The sequence below is a fragment of the Caretta caretta genome, chromosome 2 (assembly GCF_965140235.1).
Source record: "Caretta caretta isolate rCarCar2 chromosome 2, rCarCar1.hap1, whole genome shotgun sequence".
Lineage (NCBI taxonomy): Eukaryota > Metazoa > Chordata > Testudines > Cheloniidae > Caretta > Caretta caretta.
In genome coordinates, this window is record NC_134207.1 from 2,330,569 (window position 1) to 2,351,517 (window position 20,949).

The following is a 20,949-nucleotide window of genomic DNA, read 5'->3' on the forward strand; positions in this document are numbered from 1 at the left end:
GACCTCTCGTGTGTGCACCCCGGAAGGGCATTAGCCCTTTTTGCAGCTGCACCCCACTGCTGGGTCATGCTCAGCATGGGAGCCATTGTCACCCCGGCCCCTTCTCAGTGCCGCGGCCTCGCCACGGGGTCCCCACTGGGTAGCTGTACCTTTGCACTTGTCTGTATTGAATTTCACCCATGCCGAACCTGCCCGCAGCACCCTCGGGAGCTCCCCGCACACAGAGTGCACCCTCCATAGCCCCATGAGCCCCTCAATACCCACACACAGCCCCCCCCCTCGTGGAACAACCCCCGCCACATACACAGACAGAGCACCCCCTCCTCGCCCCTCACCTCCTCCTCGCTGAGCAGGTACTCGGGCGGGGGGTTGTACGACTCCTCGTGGCCCGGCAGCCGCAGCTTTGGGGCTGGCACGTGCATCTTGTGGCGCCCCAGGATGGAGTTGGGGTCCTCCTGGGCCCAGAGGTCATAGTAGGTGGGCGTGTCCTCCTTGGGCTTGCGAGGTTTGATCCAGCCCATCTTGATGGCATGGACCAGCTTGGAGACCTGCCGAGCAGGGAGAGGCCACAGACGGGTCAGCGCCAGGATTGAGGGGGGCCTGGCTGGGGGCCCAGCTCTGGGGGCAGCAGGTGCTGACAGGCTCTTACCTTCTCCTTCTCCAGGAGGGAGGGAATGAAGCTGCGCTTGTCGGCTGGGCGGTTCGTCACCGGGTGGATCATCACCTGGCTGCTGAAGAAGTCAATGGCTGGCTGGGAAGGGAGAGCAAGGGGTCACTCCGGCTGCCCCGGCCCTCTGAGCAGGGATCAGCCCGGCTCCTTCCCTCGGCCCACTGCGTCCCCGCCCAGCCTGGGAAGGCAGGAGGGCAACATGCTGCGAGGGAGACGTGCTGCACCATCAGCCCCCCTGGAGATGGCGTCCCTGGGGGGAGGGGAGGGAGCCCCCCTGGAGATGGCGTCCCTGGGGGGAGGGGAGGGAGCCCCCCTGGAGATGGCGTCCCTGGGGGGAGGGGAGGGAGCCCCCCTGGAGATGGCGTCCCTGGGGGGAGGAGGGGAAGGAGAGGGAGCCCCACACAGGCCCACCCCAGAGGTGGTGGCCATGAGGGGAGGAGATGAGACCCAGCCCAGGAAGGCAGGGAGGCTGCGAGGGAGATGCACCGAATGACCAACCCCAGAGGGGGAGGGAAGGGAGCCCCGGAGGTGGTGGCCGTGGGGGAGGGGAAGAGGAGGGAGCCCCCGACAGGCCCAGCCCCGGAGGCGGCAGCAGGGTCCCCTACCTCATAGGGGTTGACGTGCACGTCTCCGAATTGCCCTTTCTGCAGACGCTGCACCAGCTCCACTTGCTCGTCCGTCAGCCTCAGGTCCGCCCCCGTCTGCTTGTCCTGCACTGTCCGCCTGCGGGAAAGCGACACGTGAGGGGCGAGGGCCAGGCTGCCGCATGGTCTATCCCCGTGGGGCCCATCAGGAGGGTGCTCCGCTCCCAAAGCCCATCTCGGTGCTGTCCTGCAGGAGGCAAGCCCCCTTCCCGCGTCCTCGAACCGGCCCCTGACCGACAGTCCCCTCCTCCCAGAGCCGGCTCCTCCAGGGCAGGGGCAGGACGCGAGGCTGCAGACCTGGCCCCTTCGCCAGCCCTGCGTTGGCTGGGAGTGAGTGGGAGGTGGCTGGGCCCGGGTGGGCGATGGCGGGACTATGGCTCGGCTCCCGCCCCCCACAAGTGCACAGAGGGCTCTGCAGGGTGCAGGCAGAGGGACAGGGGGAGCTCATTCTCCAGGCTGTGCCGCTCTGTCCACCGGCCCGCAGGGGGAGAGCTGCCGGAAAGCCACGGCAGAGAGCCCAGGGTCCCAGCCCCCGGCCAGCACGGGGCGCGTGAGAGTCTGCTCTGGGATCACTGCTGTGCAGAGTGGCACAGAGAGTGCCTGGGCTCTGCTCCCCCCACCACGGGGCACAGGGGCAGCAGCAGGCGAGGGGAGCAGCTCAGATCCCGTGCCTGGGGAGGAGACACACAGGAGCCAGCCGAAAGCTGAAGGGTTGCCCCGTGGACTCCGAACACGGCAGTGTGTCGAGCTTTCCCCGGGGCAGCAGCAGGCGAGGGGAGCAGCCCAGATCCCGTGCCTGGGGAGGAGACACACAGGAGCCAGCCGAAAGCTGAAGGGTTGCCCCGTGGGCTCCGAACACGGCAGTGTGTCGAGCTTTCCCCGGGGCAGCAGGCTTCAGACACCAGGCATGTGGAGGCACATGCTGGGGCTGCCCAGGCCTTGGAGAGGGGGACGCGCACCCCTTTAGCCTGCCTGGGAGCGTGACCCCAGGCTGGGGCGGTGGGAGCACTCATGCCCCTGGCCTGGAACTCAGGGCGTTCCTGGGGGAAGCAGCGGGACCCCAGCCCCTCACCAGTAATCGGGGTTCTCCATCTTGTCCAGGAACTTGTCCAGCTCATCCTTGGTTCGGACCGGCTTGTAGATCCTCTTGCCGTCCAGGTCGTAGCCGATGTGCGGGTAGTCCTGGTACCACTCCATGGGGATGTTGCCCACTGTGTTACGCACATCCTGCAGTGGGACAGACAGCGGGAGGTGAGTTCGCACGGTGCTCCTCCCTGGTGGGTCTCAGAGGGGATCAGTCTGACCTCCCGTCTAGGCCAGAGACTCGCCCCCAGACCACTCCTAGAGCAGAGCTGTTAGAAACAGCCCGTCTGATTGAAACTCTGCCAGCAATGGATAATCCACCCCCCCTTGGTAAGGCGTTCCAAGGGTTAATTACGCTATTCAAAATATAGGCCTTCTGTCTAGTGTGAACGTGTCTAGCGTCAGCTTCCAGCCACGGGATCAGGGCAGACCTCTCTCCGCTAGCGTGAAGAGCCCACGATTAAATGTGTGCTCCTCATGTAGGTACTTATAGACTGTGAGCAACTCACCCCTTAACCAGCTCCTAGTTAAGCAAAACAGACGGCGCTCCTGGAGTCTCTCGCTCGGAGGCAGGCTTTCTAACCAGTTAATCATTCCTGACTCTTCTCTGCACCCCCTCTCCCATTTATCACCCTCCTTGTACCATGGGCACCAGAACTGGACCCAGGATCCCAGCAGCGCTTGCACCAGGGCCAGATACAGAGGTACAATAACCTCTCTGCTCCTCCTCGAGATTCCTGTTTATGCATTCAAGGATCCCAGTAGCCCTTTTGGCCACAGAGTTGCACTGGGAGCTGATTATCCATCCCCAAATCTTTCAGTCACTGCTTCCCAGGACAGTGCCCTCCATCCTGGAAGTACGGCCTGCTCTGTCCCCAGAGGGCTACGCTGACATTAGCCAGATGAAAACACGTTTTGTTTGCCTGCGCCCAGTTCACCAAGCGAGCCAAAGTACTGGGTCAGCGACCTGGCCTCTTCGTTATCTGCCACTCCCCCACGTTTCCGAGTCACCGGCAAACGGAACCAGGGATGGTTTGATGTTTTCTTCCAGGTCACGGATCGAAGTGTTAACTAGCGCAGGGCCAAACATCGATCCCTGGGGGAGCCCTCCAGAAGCTCACGCACGCGGTGAGCATTCCCTGCGTATGGTTGTACTTGGAGAGCGCGTGTAAAGCCATCCCGCCGTCTGAGCACATCACAGCACCACCGTCACCTCCTCCCCCTTCGGTCCACATGCTACTGCACCCATGTGCCCGCCCCCGCCCCGCCTCCCCCCAGCAACCTGGACGGCTGGCAGCCCTCGCTCCCCACCCACCCCTCCGGCTGGCTGCAGGTCTGCTCTGCTCTGCTCTGCCTGGGCAGAGACCCAGGTTCACTTCTCTCCTTTTGCTGGACCTGCCTTGAGAAACCCTGGTCAAGATGGCGCTAGGCCCACGGGGACCTATCGGCTTGACTGGCTGCAGGGTCCCAAAGATGGCTGTGACTGTGTTCGACAGCCCAGGGAGCGCCAGGAGCTTTCTTGGGAGCCCCGGTGCACGCGTAGGAGACAGCCGGCCGCAGCGTCAGCACCCTCTCTGCAGAAACTTCTGCAGCCAACACAAGTGCAGATGGGGATGAGCCCCCTAGGAAAGGCTCCCGCCTGCGGGCCCCACCCCTCAGCAGGTCAGCTGCAAACACCCCGGGCATCATTTCCCTGGCAGCTGGCATGCCGTCCGGCTCCACTCTCCCCAGCCAGTCCCCACCCTTTCGCCCCAGCTGGCCTGCCCTGCAGGGGAATGGGCATGGAGAAGGGTCCTACGCCCAGCTGAGACTCTCTCTCCAGAAACTGAAGCCATTCTGTGCCCTCCCAGCGGACGTGCAGCAAATCCCAGCTGTGACCCACCGGTGCGCCTGGTTCCCCCCCATGCCGTGCTCCATGGCTGCCGCGTTCGTTCCAGCACACCACCAGCAGCACGCAGAGCCCTGGGCGGGGGAACGGAGCCACAGGTCCCTGCAGTGGGGGGGAGACTGACAGCCCCAGAGCTGCCAGCAGCCAAGCCAGGACTCCAAAGCATGCCAAAGGCCCTGGGCAGATGCTGGGCATGTGGTGCCCTCCCCCAGGGCTCTGCAGGCTGCAGATGGCTCCGGGGGCTCCCATCCTGCCCTGGGTCATTAGCAGCGCAGAGCAATCCCTGCTCACTACGGATGTAAAGGGAACAAAAGAGCCCTGGGGGCGATATGCCTGCAACCCCCCCTCGGCCAGCAGAGCGTTCCCAGCCTTCTGCTGCCTGCCGGGGAAACAACATCAAGGTAAGCACCTGGCACGCCTCACTGACCCCACCAGGGAGAGTTTAAAGGCCTTTAACGGCTTCCTGATTGGAACCATGGCCAGGCTGCAGCCGAGGGCAGAGCGCTCATTACCCGCAGCACAGGGAGGTCCCCCATTGGCCTTCACAGGCTTGTTAAACACACGGGCAGGGGCAGGGGCTGGTCAGCCGCGCACGTTCCAGCACCAGTCCCTCACACCGGAGCGTGCCTCATTTCCCAGGCCTCAGCCGCCAGGCCCGCTCCCCCTGCGCCTACACAGACAGACACACGTGGGCAGACATGCCCACAGACAGAGCGACCACGGCCGTGCCGCTGGGTGACACAAGCACATGCACGCCCGCACACGGCCGCCCAGAGACAGAGCGACCACGGCCGTGCCGCTGAGTGACACACACGTGCACACCCACACACGGCCGCCCACAGACAGAGCGACCACGGCCGTGCCGCTGGGTGACACACACGTGCACACCCGCACACGGCCGCCCACAGACAGAGCGACCACGGCCGTGCCGCTGGGTTACACACACGTGCACGCCCGCACACGGCCGCCCAGAGACAGAGCGACCACGGCCGTGCCGCTGGGTGACACACACGTGCACGTCCGCACACGGCCGCCCAGAGACAGACTGACCACGGCCGTGCCGCTGGGTGACACACACGTGCACACCCGCACACGGCCGCCCACAGACAGAGCGACCACGGCCGTGCCGCTGGGTGACACACACGTGCACGCCCGCACACGGCCGCCCAGAGACAGAGCGACCACGGCCGTGCCGCTGAGTGACACACACGTGCACGCCCGCACACGGCCGCCCAGAGACAGAGCGACCACGGCCGTGCCGCTGGGTGACACACACGTGCACGCCCGCACACGGCCGCCCAGAGACAGACTGACCACGGCCGTGCCGCTGGGTTACACACACGTGCACGCCCGCACACAGCCACCCTGAGACAGACTGACCACGGCCGTGCTGCTGGGTTACACACACGTGCACGCCCACAGACGGCCACCCACAGACAGACTGACCACGGCCGTGCTGCTGGGTTACACACACGTGCACGCCCGCACACGGCCGCCCACAGACAGACCAACCACGGCCGTGCCGCTGGGTTACACACATGTGCACGGCCGCACACGGTCGCCCAGACACAGACTGACCACGGCCGTGCCGCTGGGTTACACACATGTGCACGGCCGCACACGGTCGCCCAGACACAGACTGACCACTGCCATGCTGCTGGGTTACACACACATGCACGCCCGCACATGGCCGCCCACAGACAGACCGACCACGGCCGTGCCGCTGGGTTACACACATGTGCACGGCCGCACACGGTCGCCCAGACACAGACTGACCACTGTCGTGCCGCTGGGTTACACATACATGCACGCCCGCACATGGCCGCCCAGAGACAGACCGACCACGGCTGTGCCGCTGGGTTACACACATGTGCACGGCTACACACGGCCGCCCAGAGACAGAGCGACCACGGCCGTGCTGCTGGGTTACACACACATGCACGCAGTGCGGGAAAGTCGCACGTCTGCTCCAGTGGGGCTCCTGCACCTTCCTCTGCAGCCCTGGGGCTGGCCCCCATCAGAGCCTGGAGCCCGGGCTAGCTGGACCTCGGCTCTGATCCCACCTGGCAGTTCCTCTGAACACACACAATTAACCGTACCGAGAACACGGACAGCCCCCTCCTCCCAGCCGCACCGGGGTTTGCAGCACACCCTCGTTCACTCAGCCCAGCGCAGCCCATGGGACCCGCGGCCGGCCTCGTCCTTAACACAGACCGCAGGTCCCAGCATGCCATGCAGCTGCGCGGCTCGGTCAAGGCAGCACTGCATGCTGGGACCCGGCTGGGACTATCTAAAGGAGAGGGCAGCAGGGGGATGTGGGTGGTGCCGTCTTTGCAGGGAGCTCAGGACAGCACCCCATTGCATTCAATAGGCCAATGGCTGTGACCTGCCTCCAACCCACCCATTGGCTCTCTGCACTGGGCCAGGCGCGGGGCCAGCGGTGGCTCCCGCTCGCCCCCTCTGGAGGCGCCTGGCGGGCCCGGGGTTGAGCATAGCCAGCCCCCAATTAGCAGCTTCCGGGGCAGGAAGTGAAGCAGGGGTGTTTAAGGACCAAGCCCCCCGGTGGTGCAGGGCACAGGCTCTATGGGGCACAGGCTGCCCAGTGAGGAGGGGGCCAGTGAGCTGGGCTGAGGAGCAGACTCCGTGGCTCCCCCTGTCGCACCCCCCCGGGGAGGAAGGTGCGAACGTGACCTGCGCCCCACACTCTGCAGTCAGGGGCAACGCTCACTCGGCTGCACCATCTGGTCCCCATAAACACGTGCAGCACAACAGAGCCTCCCCAGGAAAGAGGCCAGGGGCCCCGCGGAGGCAGAGCAGCAGCCTCTGGGGCCACATCCATCACGCTCCAAGCACACGTCAGCACCGGACGTGCTCCGGCCCCGCTGGGACTCGGCCAGGAATTTCCCACTCAGGAACGGCTGGGCCACGGGAGCCGCCTGCTGCACACGCAGGAAGAAACAACGGCTCGAGGGGAGCAGAGACCGTGGGTGTTACGCTGCCCACCCCCGTGCTCCGGGGTACCTGGGCTGGGGCGGGTGAGAGGAGACGGGCACAGAGCAAGCCGCGGCAGATCCAGCTTGCCACCCGGCACTGTCCTCTTCAGCAGCCTGGCCATGCAGCTTGCAGACAGCGATGAGGGGACCAGGGTGCCCTGTGCCCATTCTGGCTTCCCCTGGCCTCTGGTGGTGGGGGTCCCAGAGCAAAGGGCCCTGGACCAACGACACAGCAGCAGCTCCCGGGGAAGGTCCTCGGACCCCGACTCCAATGCCAGAACCAAACCAACGGCGGGGAGCCGGGGGCTGTCGTTCCTTGGCCGAGGCAGGCAGGAGGCCGTCGCTGGCTGTTTCCTGGTGGGGGGGATGAGCTGGGCAATGTGCCCTGCAGCTGGTGCACTGAGGCCCAGACGATCCCAGGGTGGGGCACACGCGCGGGTATCTGCCCCGGGGAGGAGATCTCACGGGCCTACCTGCACTGGAGGTAGCAGCCAGGCAGGACAGCATGGCCACAGCAGGGCTCCAGCGCTCGGCGCGTTCGAAGGAGCTGCAGACGCGACGGTGACATGCCCCGTCGATGGCTGACCATGGTCTTGGCTCGCAGGCTCCTGGGGAGCGGCTGGGTGGGCCAAGGAGAGCGCCGAACCCAGGTGGATTCGTGTCCTCTCAAAGGACGAGCTTACAGAGGTGCCACCACACGGCACTGTGAGGTGCCGGGGCAAAGCCAGCTACTCCCCGCAGAGCAAGAGATGGGAATCTGGGAGCCCATCTGATCCTGGGCAGCAGCTGAAATCAGGGGGGCTGAGATGCAGGCAGAGAGCTTGCTGGACCCGTGTCTGCCTCAGAGCAGGCAGGGAGGACCCAAAAGGGCCCAAAGGTGACCTCAGCAAAGAGCAAAACTGAAGACCTGTGGAGGTTGCGGTGGAGCCGAGATGCAAGGAGCTTCTCTGGGCCCTGCAGGCTGGAGAATGGAGCCAGGGCAAGCAGCGACCCTGATCTCATCCAGTCACAAGGAGACTTGGAGCTCAGTCTGTTTAGCTTATCCCGGAGAAGGCTGAGAGGTGACGTGATGGTGGTCCACAAGCACCGACTCGGAAGAGATTTCCACCAACAGGTGGCTCCTTAGCCTGGCAGGAAATCCAGGGGCTGGAAGCTGAAGGTAAAAAACTCAGACTGGAAACAAGATGCAGATTTGTAACAGCGAGGGCCATTGAAACGGCTCACCTAGGGCCCGGTGGATTCTCTACCACTTGGAGTTTGTAAATCCACCCTGGGCATCTCTTCCTAGACTATCTGCTCTAGTCCAGCCAGGAGCAATGGACAGGCTGAAGGCAGGAGACACGGGGAGTTCCCTGGACAGCAGATCAGACAAGATCGTAACGGTCCCTTTGAACGTTAACATCTATGTATCGGGAGTTCCTCCCCTCCCAAGACAAGCCCCATGGTCCCAGTGTTCTCCTGGCCCCACAGACGAGTGAGGGGTTTCACAGACCAGCCCCAGTGTGTGTCCTTGTTGACCTGCAGCCCTGTCCTAGCCCACAGCCCCCTATACTGCCCCTAAGCTTCACGCTGGCCCATTCTGGGACCACTTCCCCTCCCCCAAAGCGTTAGGGGGTGCTGTCACGGAGTCCCTGGGCGATGCTCTGGAACTGCTCCCCATGAAGCCAGTCAGGACTCTGGGGTAGTCGCCTTTCTGTGAGCAGCCTGTCTTCAGGACACACAGCTCACACAGCTTCCACCTTCCTGGGTCTGACCTCGGAGCATTCAGCATCCTCTGCCCCTCCGTGCGCTTCCCCCCAGCGAGTCCGCTCAGGCGGGGCTCCTAGGGAAGCCAGAGGGTCCTGCACCCCAACTTCGCAGTCAGACGAGACTCTCAGCCAGCCAGTAAAACAGAAGGTTTATTAGACGACAGGACCATGGTCTAACACAGAGCTTGCAGGTGCAGAGAACGGGACCCCTCAGCTGGGTCCATTTTGGGGGGCAGTGAGCCAGACAACCACGTCTGCACTTCACTCCATGTCCCAGCCAGCCCCAAACTGAAAAACCCCTCCAGCCCCTCCTCCTCTGGGCTTTGTTCCTTTCCCGGGCCAGGAGGTCACCTGATTCCTTTGTTCTCCAACCCTTCAGCTCTCACCTTGCAGGGGGGGAAGGGCCCAGGCCATCAGTTGCCAGGAAACAGGGTGTCGGCCATTCTCTGTGTCCAGACTCCTGCACACACATGCCCTCTAGGGCACTGCAATGATCATACACCCTTACCCCACCACCTAGATACTTAAGAACTGCCTAGGGGAAACTGAGGCACCCCCACACTATTCAGAGGAAACATTAAGAACAGTCCCACTTCGTCACAGGTGCATGGTGCTTATGGCTCACAGACCGGACCGGCCGGGATCAGGCTGCGCTGGGAGGATCTCTGCCCTGGGCGTGGAGGTGGGTAACAGACTGGAGGGGCCGCAGCATGGCCCCAAGTGCCACAATGCAGCCTTCTTCTCCTGGCTAAAGAGGCGACGCCCCTGGGAGGAAAGGGGCCAGCCAGACATGCTGCACCTTGAGCCCTGTGACGGCGCTTCACACCCGGCGCACGGGGCAGAGCTGCAGGCAGAGGCAGGCACTCGTGGGGGTGCTGAGGAGTTGGCTCCCGGGATGCAGCCAAGCTGCGACCCCCCAGCTGCGTGTTGCTAACCGTTCTAAGCCCCATTCAGCATTAGCCGAGTGGGTCTGCCCCGGCACACATCCCTCTAGCGAGCAGGCCCGGCAGCCAGCAGTAGCAAACGCTCGCTCTCAGACGGCCTCGGCCGCGCCCTGTGTAGTTAACACATCCCCGAGCGAGCGAGCGGCGCGGCCGGCAGCCCCCGCGTGAGGCTGCTGTCACTCAGCCTCACGGCTGGAAGTTGTTCTTGGGCGGGCCCAGGCATTCCTAGGCGCACATTCCTGGCAGCTGGAAAGCGTCCTAGGAAAGATTCTTTCCCCAGCATTCTCTTGAAAATATCCGGTCCACGTGGAGGAGAGGGGACGGGGCGAGCGCTCTGAGCCACGGACAGCCCACAGGCCTGGCTCGGTGCTGGCACTCAGGGCTGCAGGGCCAGACAGACGAGAGGAAAACAGGATCCAGGGAGGGGGCTGAGCAGGCCCTGCCCTTCAGAACGACGCTCGGTAGCGGGGCAAGAAGGGGGTTAGATAGAACTGGCGGCTGCCCAACAGGAGGGGGTGCTGGCTGGGGTAACAGCCATCCATCTCCCATGCTCCCTGCCACCCAGGGAGGGACTGCAGCTCCTGGGCCCCTCACTCCTGCCTGGGTGTGAGGAAAGGCTCAGACACTGGGGAGCTTTCTCAGAACCCTGGTCCCATTTGTGCTTTCCGAGGAAGCAATCCAAGCTGCCCCCTGGGGGACTGTCCCCAAGCACCCCTCCAGCCAGAGAGGCAGCCCGAAAGGCATCGCCCCACACAGCAGCTAAAACCTGGGGCAGGGGAGGGATCCCAGCAGGGAGTTTCCGGACTCCACCAGACACTGCCGCACAGCCGCTGCCTCCCGTGGAGAAGGTCCCACACCAGGCCCCGGGTGGGACGCAGACTCCCACGCCCTCTGAGCGGTCAGGTTGCCAAGCGACTAGCGAAGGGCCAGGAAGAGTGTCTGGTCACGAAGACACAGGGAACCCGGATCCCTGCTGGGAACCCAAGAGCTGCACTTCGTTTGCGTGGCTGATCAGACAGCAGCGACCCCCTGCTTTCCGGGAGTGGCAACAGTACACGCCGGGCCTCGCTAACTCTACGGCAAAGGCGGAGGGCACAGCTGGCACCGCAGGGCCTTGCTAGGCCACGTCAGTCTCCAGAGGAGCATGTAAAAGGCACAGACTCGCCTGATATTTGGAATCAGGGGGATGGTAAGACAGTTGCTTGAAGCGTGCAGGATGGTGCCAGGGGGACGGGGTGCTGTGAGGGACCCGTCCTGGCATCTGTGCTTGTTAAAGAGGCAGAGTTTCTGGAAATCAGTGGTTAGCTCCAGCTCCTGGCCTGATTCCAGCGCTGGTAATCGGATGCCAGCCTCTTTAAATCCACCTGCGCGTAGGGCTGCTGCATGGCTCACATACAGCGGCAGCATTCACCCCAGAGGGAGTTGCATTTCTGTGATCTTCAAAGTGTGACCACCCTGGCCTTCTTTTGGGCAGTTTCGACAATCTCCATGTCGGGCTGGGGGGCATGACCTGCCCCAGGCACCGCGGCTCATGGGACAGGGTGGGGGGCCGGGGGGCCCAGAGCTGGGGGAGCCACGGACAGAGATTCCAACTGTGTGGGTAGTAAAGGGGCCGGAGACCCCCCCAGTCCGTTATCAGCACTGGGGTGGGGGCGTCCCTTGGGCCAACCGAGCACTGGGCCGGAGCCAGACGGGCGTCTCCCTCTGCCCCAAGAGTAAGGGCCGTAGCTGGAGTCTCATGTGGAGAGTCCTACCAGGCCCTCTGGACCAGCAACGATCCCACAGCACCGGGGGGCACCTGGGAGAAGCACGAAAGGGCTTGTTTGAAAATGTAAGCCGTGGGCGCCGGAGGCTGGCAGCCTGGACTGAACGGCACCGAATGAGGTGACAGGTCGGGCGGGGCTGGGCCGTGACGGTGCAGGAAAGTCGCTCGTGTCTGACGTGGCAGAGCAGGGGAGCCGGCAGCGGGAGGCGAAGCGAGGGGTGACCCGGTCCAAGCAGCAGGCCGGGAGAAGGAGCTCTGCAGCAGCATTGCCGGGCAGGGCCGGGCTGCGTTTGTCCAGGCCAGAGAGCCGGAGGTTGCACTAATCGAGACATGAGCCGGTGAGAGCCTGGGGGAGCGTTTTAGCTGCGTGGACGGAGGGGAGAGGCCGGATCCCAGAGATGCTCCACAGAAAGAACTGGCAAGACTCAGACACAACCTGGCTGTGAGGCCTCGAGACGCCCCGGTTCCAGGCTGGCGTGACGGGCAGGACGGTGGGGTAGAAGGGAGGCTGCGGGGAGGACAGGCGATGAAGAGCTCTGTCTGAGCCCTGCTGAGGGGGGTGATGGCTGGACATCCATGAGGAAAGAGAGATGGGCTGACAGAAGCTGGCAGGTCTGGGGCAGAGGCAGCTCTGCGAGTCCCAGCACAGAGCTGGATGGTGTGAGTGTGAGTAGGAGCCAGGAGAGACGGGGACCAAGGACGGAGCCCTGTGGGCTGCAGGGGGGTGAGGAGGAGCCTCCGAGGGACACGCTGAAGGAGTGTCAGAGAGGCAGGAGAACCAGGAGAGGACAGAGCTGTGGAAACCAAGGGGGGAACCGACTTCCAGGAGACGAGCATGGTCGATGCTGCGCCAGGTGACTGAAGCTCGAACGTCAGTTCCGAGCTTTGGCCAGGACAAGTCACTAGAGAGAAGCTAGCCCGGGGCCGATCAGGGAGGGAGACCCAGAGAAAAAAGTACGCCCACTGCACCGGCCCCTCTCCCAAAGGGGCCAGCCCGGCCAGCAGCAGGGGAGGTCTCTCCCCAGCCATCAGCCACTACACGGTGCCCCACCTGGCAGGCTCTGAGCCCTAGAGACAGGAGAGGCCAGAGCACCCCTGGGCTGAGCTGCAGACAGACCCCAGAGGGCACCCATCTCTCACCCCTGCCTGGTGTCAGACAAGAGCCCGCACTGGAGACAGGGAAACCAGGGTGCAGAGCCGCGCTGGGACAGCTCACAGGCCCCATCCCCACACCTGGAAATCCACCCTACTCTCCGCATCGCTGTCTTACCCCTTCCTTGCCAGAGTTTACTCATCTCCGGCTGGGACCACCTTCTGGGGCAGCTCTGGCGGAGCCCATGAGATGAGCCGGGAAGACTGGGCTTGGGCCCCGAGCCCTCCAGACTGGAGCGTGCTGGGGGGCTCTGCCTTTCCTGCAGGGAGGAGGCAGAGTTCCGGGGGTGTGCTTGGCTTTCCCAGCCTGCACGGCTGCTCTGCATCTGCCCCCGTTTTGCTGTCAGGCCGAGCCCGAGGTGCGGCCCCTGCCGCCCGGTCACCACAATGCCTGTCGCTAGCTTCTCGACGCAGGCTAGCCGTCTGTCCCAGCATCCCCGGGCGATGCTCTGGAACTGCTGCCTATGAAGCCAGGCAGGACTCTGGTGAGGTCTCCTCTCTGGGAGCAGCCTGTCTTCAGGACACACAGTTCACACGGCTTCCACCTTCCTGGGTCTGACCTCGGAGCATTCAGCATCCTCTGCCCCTCCGTGCGCTTCCCACAGCAAGTCTGCCCAGGCAGGGTCCTGGGGAAGCCAGAGGGTCCTGCCCCACAACTCCGCAGTCAGATGGGACTCTCAGCCAGCCAGGAAAACAGAAGGTTTATTAGATGACAGGAACATGAGCTAACACAGAGCTTGTAGGTACAGAGAACAGGACCCCTCAGCCGGGTCCATTTTGGGGGGCAGTGAGCCAGACAACCCCGTCTGCCCTTCACTCCTTGTCCCCAGCCAGCCCCAAACTGAAACTCTCCCCAGCCCCCCCTCCTCTGGGCTTTGTCCCTTTCCCAGGCCAGGAGGTCACCTGATTCCTTTGTTCTACAACCCTTTAGCTCTCACCTTGCAGGGGGGAAAGGCCCAGGCCATCAGCTGCCAGGAGACAGCGTGTGGGCCATTTATGTACCCTGGCCTTTTGCTCTGCAACAATTACACCCCCTTATCCCACCACCTAGAGACTTAAGAAATGCCTATGGGAAACTGAGGCACCCCTACAGTATTCAGAGGAAACATTAAGAACCGTGCCACTTCATCACACAGTCTATTTCCAAGCACTTGTTCAGCTCGTCATGGATTTACGTTTTCCCAGTTGAGCAAGGGAAGTGGGGTTCAGATGGGGGGCCAGGGGGAGTCAGATAATAGTTATGTCCTGGCAGCAGACATGGCGACTGTCAGCCTCACATGCAAACCACACCCAGCCATCAGCGAGCTCTCCGGCAGCCCTGCTCCTCTACCTCGCTGGGCCTGGTGCCGGTGGGGGTGCGCCCAGTGAAGTCTGGGATTATCGACATTTACCAGTAAAAATCTGGTCCTTGCAAGCCAGGTCCGGCCCAGGAGCTCTGGGCACCCCCCATCCCTAGCGATATCCCAGCATCCCGCGAGCCCCCGCGGCTGCCCCAAGCTCTCTGTACAGGCCCCAGGCACGGTAAAAGGGCTCTCCCTTTCGGGAGGCCACGCACAGGTTAACCCCAGCCTGGGAACTCACTAAGCGGCCCTGGCCTTCAGGCAGAGTCACTCTGCAGACGGGAGCCAGGGCCCTGCAGCACACGCAGACACACGGCCCCGCAGGGGGGAATCTACTGCCTCAGCCTCCAGTGCCTGGCTTGAGCCCAAGGGACGGGCTGGCTCCCAGCCACTGCAGAGAGAAATCCCCTTGCCCGCCAGACGTGATCCCCACCCAGTCCAGCGTCTCCGGTGGGAGCAGGTGGAGGCTGAGCAGCGTGGGGCCTAGCCAGGCATCTGCAGAGAGGGGGTCCAGCGTTGTCTCTGGCTTTCCCCAACTTGCCTGTAGTCTCTGGCCTTTTCCTCTGGAGATGCAGGTCACAACAAGACTTGAACCCCAAGTCAGCAAGGCGGGGTCCTCCCCTGTTGTCTGCACCCTCCTCCCCGCACAACTCCCGCTGCGACCCCCAGCAGTGGGGCAGGTCCATGGGGAGGTGCACACTTGGAGCCCTGGCAGACTCCCCACAGGGAGCCTGGCCCACTGCTCCGGCTTCTCCTCCCTTCCCAGGGTCAGCGGTGGATTCCTGTATGGGCCAATGGTGCCCGTGTCCAGGGGCCCCTGCCAATTAGGGGGCCCCCAGAAAAATGGACACACCCACACCCCGACTGCCCGGTGCTCCTGCCGTGGAACAGGGGAAACCCCTGCACCGTGACCCCATTTCCCTGGCAGGTGCGCGGGGTGGACTGAAGGCCAAAGGGGTGGGGAGGGGCCCCTACTTGCTCTGGCCCCATATCCACCTCTGCCTGGGGTCGATCCCAGGGGTTGGCTTTGACCTGCTCAGCTCCTGCCTCTCCTTCCCCTCCAGCTGAGGAGCCTTCACTGCGGGCCCAGCACACCCCCAGGCAGGCTGGGAAGGCCCCTCTGCTGCCCCAGGGGGGGTGGGTGTGTGCGAGGGGGAGTTACACTGGCACATTTTAACTGCTCCGTGGCAGCTCAGGACCCTGCAACCAGGACACAGCCCCCCGCTGGCGGCAGCGAGGTGGAGAGCACCCACCCCCCTGGAGCGAGGCAGGGCCTGGGGCTCACCAGAGCTCGTCCGCAAGCTCCCTGAGGATGCGACCGAGTCCTGGCACCCAGCTGAGGCTCTGATCCCTGCCGCAGGGACCCCGGTGTCCCTGGCACACTGTGGCGTGCGCACCGTGCTGACGTGTGCTGCAAGCCTGGTGCACAGAAGGAAGTAGCGGGTTAGCCTCCGAGGTCTGTTCCTTTAACAGGTGTTCCTGGCCCGTGTCCCCAGGACAGGAGGGGGCTCCAGGCCGGCAGGCCTCTAGCCAGCTGATGGAGACATAAAGGCCAAGCTCTGCATCGAGGGAGAAACGTAAAGGGGCCAGCGTGCACTGAGCAGGAGCCCTGGCCTCTGCACAGCCCTTGCTGGTGGCTGGCTCCTCGAGGGTTAACGCTCCCTCTCTGCCCCATTAGCAGCAGCAGGACTGATCTGGTCACACTGCAGGGAGCAGGGGGAGCCTCTGCGGGGTCGGTTCCCCAGCAATCAGAGCCCCTCTCCCCGAGAGCTCCCAGCCCATCCCCCCCCTCCACACTCAGGGGGAACCCCCTTCCCTTCACGAGCCCCCACAGGCTGCTGTATGGCACCCCCCCCACCCAGCTGCCTGTGACGAAGTGGGCCTGTTCTTAATGTTTCCTCTGAATAGTGTGGGGGTGCCTCAGTTTCCCCTATGCAGTTCTTAAGTATCTAGGTGGTGGGGTAAGGGTGTATGATCATTGCAGAGCCCTAGAGGGCAGGTGTGTGCAGGGATCTGGACACAGAGAATGGCCGACACCCTGTTTCCTGGCAACTGATGGCCTGGGCCCTTCCCCCCCTGCAAGGTGAGAGCTGAAGGGTTGGAGAACAAAGGAATCAGGTGACCACCTGGCCCGGGAAAGGAACAAAGCCCAGAGGAGGAGGGGCTGGAGGGGTTTTCAGTTTGGGGCTGGCTGGGACATGGAGTGAAGTGCAGACGTGGTTGTCTGGCTCACTGCCCCCCAAAATGGACCCAGCTGAGGGGTCCCGTTCTCTGCGCCTGCAAGCTCTGTTTTAGACCATGTTCCTGTCGTCTAATAAACCTTCTGTTTTACTGGCTGGCTGAGAGTCACGTCTGACTGCGGAGTTGGGGTGCAGGACCCTCTGGCTTCCCCAGGAGCCCCGCCTGAGCGGACTCGCTGGGGGAAGCGCACGGAGGGGCAGAGGATGCTGAATGCTCCGAGGTCAGACCCAGGAAGGTGGAAGCTGTGTGAGCTGTGTGTCCTGCAGACAGGCTGCTCACAGAAAGGCGACTGCCCCAGAGTCCTGACTGGCTTCATGGGGAGCAGTTCCAGAGCATCGCCCAGGGACTCCGTGACAACTGGTGGCAGCGGTGGGATGTACTGCACCCCGTGGATGGTGCTTCCTGCAGTAAGTGACTGGGGAGCAGTAACACGAAGGGGGATTGCCGAGGACCAGGCCTGCTGAAGGCTCAGAGAGGAGCGGTTTCGGGGGGCGGTTAACCCCTGGGAGTGTGTGACCAGCGAGAAGGATTGTGCAGTAACAGGGTTCCCCTGGGGACTGCAGCGAGCAGTCCAAGGGGCGGAGGAGTCTGCAGCTCGACCCTGGCAAAGAGGTGGTGACCTCGAGAAGGGCTGGCACACTAGGGGTTCTCCCTGGAAACCGTGGGGAGCGGGCCTGTGAGTCCACAACAACTTGGGAGGAGCGGAGTGATGGCCTGTCACCGTCTCCTTAAGAAGGACATTGTAACCCTGTGCAGAAAGAGAGGGTTGAGCGTTGGAAAGTTCACCAAAGCAGAGTTAATCGTGCAGCTGGAGGAGGATGATCGCTCTAAGGAACAGATTCCTGACCCCAACTGGGGCTATAGCAGGATCTGGGAGCAGCTGGAGCGGGAGCCAGGCATCGCCAAGACTCCTGTCCCCGACCAGACGGGGGTCTTCACGATCGGGTTCCCCATCGGGGGATCGAGACGGACGGGATTGGAGCGGAGTCTGAGAGAGCAAGAGGACCGTGGGAGACAGCGAGAGCCCGAGAAAGAGCTGCAGAAGCAGCAGCAGGATGAACTGGCGGTGGTGGGGCGGAGAGGCCGAGGGGACCTCCCCGGGGTGAGTGGGGATAGATCCCGGGGGGCCAGTTCCGCAGGGAACCTCGAGACTAAATTGCTGCCCCTAGTTAAGGGGGGGGTGTGTGGATGCCACCTCACTGCCTTTGAGCAGGCTGGAGATCTGAACCAGGGGGACCCTGCGGAAAACCCCGGTGTCTAGCTCCCTTGCTGGGTCCCAAGGCCACAGACTCCATCAGCCAGATGGGTGGGGAGGTGGACAGGCTCCCACTCCTGACCCCAACCTATATGTCTGTGTGGAGTTCCCTGGGGTCAGGCCCCTCGGACCCCCAGTGGGAGCGGAAGGGGATGGTCAATGGGGAGACATTCCTGGGGTGGCGAGATCCTGGGACAGAGAGAACTGGTGTCAGACCCTGGGTGGTGCAGCCTCAGAGGCTGAGGGCCTGTGTGAGCTGGGTGAGGGTCCCAGGGACGAAGCCCCTCGCCCTGCCTATGGCCCAGATCCCTGTGCAGACCCAGGAGGGGTGGGGCTGGCTGGCCGTTGGGGTGCCCCAGGACACCAGCTGCGAGACCCTGTTGTGGGGTGACTGTGTCTCTTTGGGACAGGATCCAGGCCCTGCTCCTGTAACTGCCGAGGGTTTGAATTTGAATCCAGGGAACCAATCGGTGGAGAGGGAAATGGTCAGTGAAAATGCAGATGACCTGGCTGGCAGCAGGGAGGAGCCGCTAGGCTCAGGCTACCTGCCTGCCTGTAACCAGACCCCTGGGACTCGGTGGGACAGAGAGATGCTCCCTGCCCCCTTGCACACCAGACTGGGGACTCTCGCTGGCTCTGATGCAGTGAGGAAAGCAGTGGCCTGCCCCCACTGGGACAGCAAGGGCAGTGCTGAGCACAGTGGGAGCTGAGACCCCAGCTGAGTGGGGGGAGACACAGGCAGGGCAGGGGATCTGTGGGGAGTGGCAAGGTGCTTGGTAAGGGAAGTTTGGATGAGCCTAGGCAGCCTTGTGAGCTGATGGCTGTGTCCAGTCAGCAGGGTGGGAAGGCGAGGAGAGTGGAAGATGAGAGTCCCTGGACCTTACCTGTTAGCTGGGTGGAGAATTGGGACAGTGAAGGAAATGGGTCTCTGTCTGTCAGGGGTATTGACTTGCCTATGGAGGGAGCTACCCTGATCTCCAAGCAGTTGTCTGTGACCAGCCTTGTGTGCTGGGACAAAGGGAATGAGATCCCAACCTGTGTGTCTGGTAAAGGAGAAAGTGTGTCCGGCTCTTCTTGGTCTGTGGAGCAGACAGAAGGGGCCTTTCAGCCTGTGATGGTTGAGGGTCATGCAGTTGTCTCAGAGCTGGTTCTGGATTCAGCTAAAGCCCAGGAAGGGAAGGGTCCTAAGTTTCTGTCTGCTCGGGAGAATGGCCCTGTAACTAGGTCGCATCCAGTTAGGGTCTATGTAAAATCCCCGAGACCAGACAATTCTGGTGCTTGTATTTTGCCTGTTGCTAGTGTGTTGTTGGAAAGGGTGTAGCAACTCTGTCTAATCAGGGTGAGATCCTAGCCAGGGCACAAGGAGAGCAGGAAGGTGATGTGATTGTGGAACCTACTGAGGGTGTGGAAACCTGTAGCAAGAAGGAAAAGATTCCTGAACTTGTGTGTGGCAAAGGGAAGGAGAATGCTTCTAACCTTTTATCTAGGAAGTCTGTAAGTTTGCATGAAAGGGGATTGTGTAGGAATCCGCCTGATGGGCCAGAGGTGATTCTGGATGTAAGGGAGACCCAGAAAGAGTCTGTAGTTGCTCAGGAAAGTGTTCCCCTAGAGCAAGCCCTAGGTAAAGAGGGTAAGAGCAGAATTTCTGGGAGGGGGTGAATTGTTGCATAGAAAAGCCCTCGGGAAAGGAATCCTCATGGAGTCTTTGCAAGCAGTTTACTGCCACTGAAGGGTGTGAAAGTGATTTAATCAAGAAAGTTTCAGTTCCTAACAGCCAGAAATTTTCTGTTGTGAATGGATCCACTGACTTTCCTGTTGAAAGATCCAGTGTGGAGAGCTTTGAGAAGGTCTCAGATGGAGTGAAAGCTATTAAGAAAGGTATACCGTCCTATAACCAAGTGGCTGTGTTTGGCCAGCTTGTTGGGGAGACAAGGTTGTTGGGAAAGGGATGTCTCCATGCTAGTTCTGTAAGTGAACAGTATGTGGCCCAGGTCAAGATGGGGGCCCTTAACCAAGAGAGCCCGAATTGCAGCCCTCCAGACTGGAGCTCTGGGAGAAAACCCAATCCCAGTTTGACCCCCTGGGGTTTTGGGGTGGCCAAAGGGCATGGGCTGCAGAAACCTTCCCACATGCAGCCTGCTAGTGCTATCGACCACCCCCGACCTAAGGGAGGGCGTGAAACTGGAAGGGCCTGGTGTAACTCCTACCAAGGAACGGGAGAGATGCTGGGGCATCCATGGGAACATTGGTGGCTTCAAACTTCCCCAGGTCACCGGGTAAAGTGACCCCGCTCAGTTCGATCTCGAAGGGGGGAGAGATGTGACGAAGTGGGCCTGTTCTTAATGTTTCCTCTGAATAGTGTGGGGGTGCCTCAGTTTCCCCTATGCAGTTCTTAAGTATCTAGGTGGTGGGGTAAGGGTGTATGATCATTGCAGAGCCCTAGAGGGCAGGTGTGTGCAGGGATCTGGACACAGAGAATGGCCGACACCCTGTTTCCTGGCAACTGATGGCCTGGGCCCTTCCCCCCCTGCAAGGTGAGAGCTGAAGGGTTGGAGAACAAAGGAATCAGGTGACCACCTGGCCCGGGAAAGGAACAAAGCCCAGAGGAGGAGGGGCTGGAGGGGTTTTCAGTTTGGGGCTGGCTGGGACATGGAGTGAAGTGCAGACGTGGTTGTCTGGCTCACTGCCCCCCAAAATGGACCCAGCTGAGGGGTCCCGTTCTCTGCGCCTGCAAGCTCTGTTTTAGACCATGTTCCTGTCGTCTAATAAACCTTCTGTTTTACTGGCTGGCTGAGAGTCACGTCTGACTGCGGAGTTGGGGTGCAGGACCCTCTGGCTTCCCCAGGAGCCCCGCCTGAGCGGACTCGCTGGGGGAAGCGCACGGAGGGGCAGAGGATGCTGAATGCTCCGAGGTCAGACCCAGGAAGGTGGAAGCTGTGTGAGCTGTGTGTCCTGCAGACAGGCTGCTCACAGAAAGGCGACTGCCCCAGAGTCCTGACTGGCTTCATGGGGAGCAGTTCCAGAGCATCGCCCAGGGACTCCGTGACACTGCCACCTCTGGGGGGGAGGCTATGTTTGGACCCCCGCGAGGGCTCCCCGAGGACAGACGGGGCCTCACATCGGACACGGGGGTATCGGGATGTGCCAGATTCCCCAGGGGAGAGAGGCAGAGTGCGTTCGCACGCACACACGGTTCTACGGGCACACGTGTCCGTCTCCACGGTGC

The 20,949-nt window shown here is 62.3% G+C and overlaps 1 protein-coding gene across 4 annotated transcripts in view; it reads right to left on the minus strand.

Moving 5' to 3' along the window:
• Nucleotides 1-20,949, minus strand: part of BOP1 (BOP1 ribosomal biogenesis factor) — a 110,894-nt gene that overhangs the window by 9,424 nt on the left and 80,521 nt on the right. For all 4 annotated transcript variants that reach the window (XM_048837055.2, XM_048837056.2, XM_075124866.1 and 1 more), the window contains 4 exons: nucleotides 2,387-2,541; nucleotides 1,276-1,393; nucleotides 650-751; nucleotides 336-548 (listed from right to left, as the gene is read on the minus strand). In XM_048837055.2, coding sequence (XP_048693012.2) covers nucleotides 336-548; nucleotides 650-751; nucleotides 1,276-1,393; nucleotides 2,387-2,541 — 588 coding nt within the window. The remainder of the gene's footprint in view (nucleotides 1-335; nucleotides 549-649; nucleotides 752-1,275; nucleotides 1,394-2,386; nucleotides 2,542-20,949) is intronic.